The 8,520-nt window shown below is 38.4% G+C and overlaps 1 protein-coding gene across 2 annotated transcripts in view; it reads right to left on the bottom strand.

Moving 5' to 3' along the window:
- Positions 1 to 6,644: 6,644 nt before the first annotated feature.
- The window catches only part of LOC149222997 (uncharacterized), an 86,796-nt gene continuing 84,920 nt past the window's right edge, over positions 6,645 to 8,520 (bottom strand). For both annotated transcript variants that reach the window (XM_089385707.1, XM_089385706.1), the window contains one exon: positions 6,645 to 8,484. In XM_089385707.1, the coding sequence (XP_089241833.1) occupies positions 6,855 to 8,484 (1,630 nt within the window). In that variant the 3' untranslated portion in view covers positions 6,645 to 6,854. The remainder of the gene's footprint in view (positions 8,485 to 8,520) is intronic.

Genomic DNA, 8,520 nt, shown 5'->3' with positions numbered 1-8,520 from the left:
AGGATAACCAGGGTAATCAAAGTAATCAACCTAGTGAACCCCAGGGGAACCATCCTAACACCAACAACCAGCAACAGGGAATCCAACCCAAGCAGAAAAAGGTTATTCGTACGAACAAGCCTTGTGCATGTTGTGGTGTACATGGCCATTATACACAGGGGTGTCTTCTCTTACCCCAAATGCGTCAAATGTGGGAAGTTGAAACAACTTCTAGAGGTCAACAATCACCTCAGAATCATGTGTCATTTCAACTGGCAGTGCTTAAAAATCATTTCCCTCGTAAGGATTTGTTGTTGCTCAACCTCGTTCAGGGCAAGCAGCCCATCCCCCCCAACCTTATGGTCCTAGTGACTACCAGATCCTCATGATGGATTCAGATGAGTTCAATACATCTGATCCGCAACCAACTCCTCAGCGCCCTATGATTACCATCTCAGTGGAGCCCTCTAGATCCACCCCCCCCAAGGACCTCCTCCGTTTGTGGGTGCCTCTCCTATGTTTCCACCAAGAATTGTTCCTCCAGGTCTCAGCCATCCATGAGCTATTCCACCAGGACATTATCCTGCAGGACAGATGCCTTTCTTATTCCCCCAGATACCTTTCTTATTCCCCGCTCCGGGAGTATTTTCTGTACCTGTCATGGCTTTGTTGTTCCTTCCTAACATGATTCTGGGGATACCAGTATAGTAAATTGATCCCCATGCAAGCATTCCGCCTGGTCAGCTAAGACCTTATCATGCTTTGACCTCGATTCAACCGATCCCTATGGCCCCTGCTGCTACTTCAGTTCCATCATAATCTCAACAGGAACCCACTCCTATTGCGAAAGCATCCAGACAAGGGGGCAAAGCTAAGAGGAAAGAACCTAAAGACAAGGCTCCCCAAGCTCCTCCAGCCCCCAAGGCCCCAAATCTGTCACCTCCATGCGCTTTGTGTAAAGTTGTTGGGCACGCCACCAATAATTGTCCCGAGCTTCCTCATCTCAAACCTTTGGTTCATGAAACGTTCCCTGAGTCAAATATCCCTGAGGTCCAAATTACCTTACCGAGACCAACCAAGAAACTCAAAACGCTGCGCACAAATCACCCTTGTGCCTTGTGTGATCATCATGGTCACTATTCCCATTGTTGCCCTCGTCTCGATGAATTTCGTGATTTCCTTAAGGCACTTCGCGAATATGAGACCACTCGTAATGGATCACCTACTCCTCTACCCGTGGATTCTGGTACAACTAAACCAGAACAGGGGGACTCTGGTCCCACCATCGTGATCCCTCCCCCCGATGTTAAAATGACGGACACCACAGGCCATATCCTTTACCTAGTGTCATCCTCGAGTTCCTCGCAGGAAAACATTTTTGAGTTTTTTGCACGTGCTTTTATCGAACCTCCTTCGACAGAATCCCAGGGATCAACATTTGTAGATCCTCCATCTACCAGCTCGTCATCCACCATTCAAGACGATGTGTATGTGAACCTTCTTTCTCAGGTTGATGCACTAGGTATTGCCACCGCATCATGTAGTTCATCTTCCTCTCATCCCCCCATCTCCCATTCTGATGAGGACATCATGGAAGCCATGACTACCCCTGATTACCCTTGGAACAATATGCACCATCGTGCGTACTTCCTCCCATATTTGGAGTCCACCACTCTAAATACATCCAGTACGCCCATAGCATACTGGTGGGGCACATAGGCCCCTACATCTCCTTATCATCCTTTGGAGGATCTCATGCCAAGTTGGGCCGAGATGCTTGAATCCCTTTTTTCAAGCACTCAGAACATAATGGCGCTCCACAAACTCCTCTTGTTAGGGGGCATCATTCCCACTTTTGCATACCAGATCAGTGCCCTCCATAACATATTCTTACAAGAAGTATCCCATGCTTGGGGGCATGATGGTTTTCCCCTAGCCATCTTCTCATTTAAGTCTCGGCCTAGATCCCACCAAATCTAAGTATGGTCGATTATCCTCCCATTCCTTAGATAGTTTGTCCTACCGGCGTGTCCGGCGAGCCATATGCACATCGCATATCGTAGACGTTTGATACCATATCTTCAGATATTCTACTCTATGTCCACATAGTCCCCATGTTTGAATTAATGGGTGAGAATGATTCTAGACCTCCTCAAGTAATTTATCCTTGTTTTCCTCTTCCCTTAATCCTTCACCAAAAACCATCGTTCCAAGAAGCATTAAGGCCAACTTTAGACAAGTAACGCCACTTCCCTAAAAATCGTTGATCTCAATTCCAATGCTCAGTTTGTCCGCTATGATCTCCACAAGATTTAGAGTCTTCTCCTCCTCTCAAATTGAAGGAAAAACACCATTTATAGGAAAACCCACAATTTTTTTGTCGCACATTGCGACCAAACCGTAGCTCAATTTGACAAACTGTCAGAAGCGTTGGAAATCTCTCCTCGAGCTCTATAATGGGTCTCTCTCAGTGTTTGATGATTTGACACTTCACCAGGAAGTCATTTTTCCAAGAAGGGTCACTTCATCGCCCCTCAAAATCGAATTTTGTCATAAAGCGACATGTGTACTTTGAGGGCCTCTCCTCCTCTTAATACTTGTCGTAACCATCATTTACTCATGTTTTGATGGTCCCCAACAGACCTAGTCTGTGTGGAAGTGTCATCGAGTAACCCTTGTTCAGAGCATCCGCGATGAGTCACCTTGCATCCATGGAGTTTGTTTCATGTCCCATTAGATCATGTCACAATATTCTATCCATCTTTCCATAATGTTCATCTTGTGTTTGCTCATTTTGGCCTCCAGTCATACTATCCCCATCCTCTTCGGAGTTGAGTCAGTCGCTACCAAGTCAACCATGCACTTTATGCTCTGACAAGAGAAGTCGTTTGTTTGTCCCTCAGTACCACTTTTCCTATTATCCCTGGTGTCAATCCATCAGTCACATTATTATTTTTCCCCGTGCCTTAATTGAGAATCACCATTGCCTCACCTATCGCAGACCCTATTTTGTCAACATCAACTCATTTATTCCAGAAGAACGGCCTAGAAGGGTGTTGTATCTTGGTTCCATCTCCCATTGTTGTTCGGCGCCTTGGATCGAGCAGAGGGACTCATTATTTTCCTTTGACTTGGTCGTTTCATGTTCGTGATTCATACACTTGATGGTTCAGTGATGCAACAAATTGTTCCAGTGATTCCCGGGTATGTGTGAGATGTTTCAGACCTCATGAAGGGGTGGCCCTTCAAGTAGCCCCCCACATGCTTGGATGCATTCCTATTATGCTATAGCCTCAGATGCAGTTCCGCATAGTTGATGGGTTCAATTCCTACCGATTGTAATGTTAATAGCATGCACGTCTCCTCCCGATGATCCATTCAGTTTTGCAAAACCTTTCCCTGTTCAGCAGGGTTTTTCTCCGGTTGTTCTACCCTCCCTCCCACCTATTTTTTAGGGAATGACCTTTATATCTCATATACTCAAATATTATTGTATTCAATATTGGCTCATATTTTTCCAAGTGCATTATGTATATGGTACATATTGTATTATTTTTTGGCTCTATTATGCCAGCGTGTACTTCATTGCTTAGTTTTATATTTCTAGGCGAACCATTATTTTTGTACTAAGTTATCTCGGTGGATATGGGTATGTCTGCCCCGCCTCATTGAAGTCTAGTACCACAACATAAAAGTAAACTTGCATTAGTCTCGCACCTTCTATCTCTATCCTCTTTCAATTCAGCTTCATTGGTCTCTCTCTCTCTCTCTGACTCCCCTATATTGTCTAGTGATTGTGTTTTTACAACATACTTCGATCATACGTTTTGCTCTTAACACATACGTTTGGGGCAATCTGTTATCACCAAAAAAATGATCATCTAGTCTAATTTACTAAATGAATTGAAGTACACCATGTAAAGCTAATTTTACCATAGTAAAATTACTTTCACTATGAGAAATTACTTAATAAACCACCTTTGTTAAGTAATTTATAGTTAAACCCATGAAAAATAATTAAATAAATCACTATTTATTTGATTTTCTTCTATGAATAATTTTAATTAAACCATTGTTCAATTATTGTTCTTGTCATATTTGACTCAATCATGAAAAATAAATAGATAAATCATTAATTATCTTATTTTTCTCTAAGAATAATTAATTATTATTCTTTATCAAATTTGACTAAATCATAATTAAATAAATCCTTATTTATTTATTATTCCTTAACTAATTCTTTGATATGATAAATAGATCATTTATTTATTTATTATTTCTAAATAAAAGTTTAAATACTTTTTCTCTCCTAAACAAATATAATAAAATATTCCATATGGTTATTCCAAGAATGGGATCAACCATATTTTATTATTGCTCATTATTCGCAAAAAAACTCAATATTTTGTTATAAATAGAAGGGTTTTCCGTTCATTATTCACTTTTGATTATTTTCATTGTTGCACTCATTGTTGTAACTCTGATTATTTTCATTGTCATACATCATTTTTGTTGGGTGTTGGGTTTACACATTATAGAGGAAAGAAACTCTACACAAGTTGAAGACGTTTGAAGATAAACAAAAACCAATCTCATAGAAGGGCGCTAGTAACATTTATTTGTTCCCTTCAGAGGTGTTATAATAAAACTATTCTTTGTATATCTAGTTCCCATTGGATGATTGGAGTTATTACTCTTTCTTTTTGTTGTTTAACTATAATTGTGGGATAAATCCGGACTTTGACAATTTCTGTTTCTATCAGTTGTCGCAGATCAAGATAGCCAAAAACCCTTCCCATAGAAGTGGGCTGGTAACATTTATTTGTTCCCTTCAGAGGGGTTATAATAAAACTATTCTTTTTATATCTGGTTTCTATTGGATGAATGGAGTTATTACTCTTTATTTTTGCTATGTAACTATGATTGTAGCACAGATCCGGACTTTGACAAGTTTTGTTTTTATCAGTTGTTGTAAATCTATAATGTTTAGCAGTCATTTATATTGTTGAGATTGTTTGTCATCCACAATCTTAAGTGCATTTTTTTTGTACATCTTTGAGAAGAAAACACTACAACAATATAATGATCATATAACTAAAATTTCTTATGCCACACATCTCAAAGCAATTAAATTGGTTACTGTTAACATGCCATGTCTTTCAATCAGACTTAATGCCCTATACAGTTTGGGCATATTTTCCACAGGGGCTTCACTTTCAAATATACTTCTATTGCCTGCAGCTTCAAAGGATGATTAAAAGACAATTTAAGAAAATGACTGCAAGATCATAATGAAACAGTGATCTAAATTCTTGTGAAATTTTATTAGAGCTCAAAAACCATTACCAAACAGAGATTGGTAAAATTTAAATCATTTTTAAATGTTATCCTTAGCTAGCAATCAAGTATCAACAAGAATGAGCGGACTTAATTTTTAGGGAAGATTAGAAAAGGCTTTAGATCAGTCTAAGATATTTATGCATTCTGTAAATTATGGGTTGGGCGGTAATAAAGGGAAATATGTACATCGAACAAACAAAATTCAACATAAAAGGGTTTTTGGATTGAAAAGAAATTTAAATAGTTAGCAGATATAGATTTTTTTATTTATATACTATATTCTGAAATTTTGGTAGAGACAACAACTTGCATTAGTGAATGAATCATTAAATCTTTTTATTATTTATTTACCATCAGATTTCCTTCCAGGGTCAAGGTTACGCAATTTATTAACCCTTTGATTCCTTTTCATTACATATAATGTAATCTTCTATAACAATTAGTGCGAAGGAAGTGATTTATATGCCCTTTAGAAAAATTATAATACAAGTATATTTAGAAAAAATATGCAGAAATTTTTTGTATTTTGTTGTCAATATTCATTATCGGATTCGAAGTGATTTATATTCCCTTTAGAAAAATTATAATACACGTATGTTTAGAAAAAGTATGCAGAAAAAATTTTTTATTTTGTTGTCAATATTCATTATCAGATCCACTGGACCTTCCCTGGTCACAAAAATTATATCTCCAGAAATATCAGCACATTTTAGCCTCTAAAGGGAAGAAAAACAGAAATTAATTCGTGAAATATAAACCTGGACCTTCGCTGACCATAACAATTAGAATATCACCAGAAACATCTTACGACATCTTTGGACATCTTACGAGAAGAAAAACAAATTATTTCGTAAAGTATAAGCCCCCATTTAATATATATGAATTAATATGCACCATCAGTGGTAGTAGTACAGTTGTAAATGAAAAGATTTCAACAGAATAATACACTGCAAAATCCAAAATATTGTTTACAATAGCAAAGAAGGGAACAAGAAAATTTGCCAAAACTGACCTTGACCTTGCTTGATTATCAAGGGTGATTACCAAGGGGGCCAGCGTCAACTTTTATTTATTTAGGCTTTTGATTATATACCCCATGGTCTTCCCTTGACCTTGGTGGACATTGGAATTAAGGAGAAACCTCTTTATTTGTTTAGGTTTTGTTTATATATTTTCTTTAAGCCCCATGGTCTTCCCTCGACCTTGATGGTATACACTGTTTAGGTTTTGTTTATATATTTTCTTTAAGCCCCATGATCTTCCCTCGACCTTGATGGTATACACTGGGATTATCATGTTAAGTTACACTACATTACAACAAAATATAACAAGGTAGAATAATTATAGGATGATCATAACCAAGCTAAATAGTGATAAAATGTACAATTTATCCCTGTAAAGGAATTTCACTCCCCGTGGAATGAATGCATATACATCATGCTACTGTTTTATGAAAAGTCGACATATATTCAAAATTTGGTATTAGAGAAGAATGTAGGTACCGCTGAGACAACTGATTGATGGGAAGTTTTGCATCAATCAGACGGAAAAACGCAGACAGAATCCGAATGGTTTGAAGATGAAGACGACATACTTGCTTTTTCCAAATGGGCTTGAGGGGCAAATCTTGTGAAAAAGCTTTCAGAGTACCCCTGGCATGATGATAACATGTTTGGTAACTCAGTAATTGCAGCAGATGCATTTGCATCACTTTGAAGGGGAAAATTTGCAAAATGATTGCCCCAAATATCATACGTGAAATCTTGCTGAGTCAATTTTGACTTTAAAGAAGCACCTTGTCCATCTTTAACAGAATTACTCTTGTTAAGTTTGGTTCCAGGAGCACGAGCATGAGGAGCAATAGCAGATGTGGAAACCAAGGAAGGGTTGGGTGTCGAAGGAACCATAGTCTGTTTCATACCAATAACTATTGGATATCCTAACTTTGATTCTTGGTACCTTCCCCGAGGAAATGTTGCAGAAGTTGTTAACTGTGACCTTGCCATCCTTGTCGAGGAATTAAACTCTGACTTATGCGGACGTATACCCTTTGAGTTATTAAAACCTGAGGCTGACTTTTTGGCAACAGTAACCCAATCTCCATTTGTATCTGTCGACTCCCCTTCATTCTTTTGCTTAAAAATGGCTTTTGAAAAAGTGCCTGTAGCATCCCATCTTTTTGTTTGCATGACACCAACACCAACGTCACATGAATGTATTTTACAAACATCTGCACCAAAACCAGTTTGGGAGGTATCATCACCTTTTTCCTGTGTTTTAGGAAATTCATTGCTCGTATACCCGCACCCAGCTGATTCTATGTGCTGGAAGTCGTTGGCTCCAACAGAAGTTGACAGCATTAAATTTGATTGTGATTGCATCTTTACAAGGGGGCTAACAGGTCTTGATGAAGCAACAGGTGTAATAGGAGAAGCTGGGGAAGATGGGGTGGAATTTCCACTTTGACTACTAGTAACGTCCTGCTTCATTGTCATGGCACCAGACCTCTTCTTCCTCCTCTTCCCTTTTTCCTTCTCTAGCTTAACAGTCAGTGAATTTCCAGAATATGGAATTACATGTGATGAACTGTTTGAGGAAACCGCTGGTGGATTTGATTCCCCCATAGGGTTCAAAGGCTCTGGAACTTTATTTTTGGAAAAAGATACCCCTGCATCCAATGCTTCAGAAGATCCTGTAATATCTAAAGATTTATTTCCACCCAAACCTGAATTTGATAATATTTTATTACTATTGTCATGAATCCATTTTGTTTGCTTGCACTGAGAATGATATATACCACACTTCCTGTTTGAAGCATTTGATTCTGCTGTAAAGTCGACAGACTGTGCCATGGCAGATGGGAAGAAAAAATTTCCTGCATCTGAATTTTGAGAGCATAGAGAATCATCTCTGGATTGATCTCTGCCCACATCAGCATTTATTAAAGCCTTTGTTTCAGCATCACACAAAGATTTTGTGTGCTCATATTCAGATTGGGAGATGGGATTATTATTTCTTTCCACACTATCATGAATATTAGATGATCCATTTCCTTCCCAGATGGGTTCCCCTAGCTTTTTGACAGTAGAACTCATTTGTTGTTCCCCAGGACTCTTATTCTTGACAGCTGGAAAATTCAGTTTTGTATTGGAAACTGCCGCCAAGCTATTAATCACAGACATACAGATAGTCAATGATCTG

Source organism: Pinus tabuliformis, chromosome Q (assembly GCF_031772625.1).
Source record: "Pinus tabuliformis cultivar Carrire ecotype Pingquan chromosome Q, CPIR1, whole genome shotgun sequence".
Lineage (NCBI taxonomy): Eukaryota > Viridiplantae > Streptophyta > Pinopsida > Pinales > Pinaceae > Pinus > Pinus tabuliformis.
This window is presented reverse-complemented; position numbering and strand designations above follow the sequence as displayed.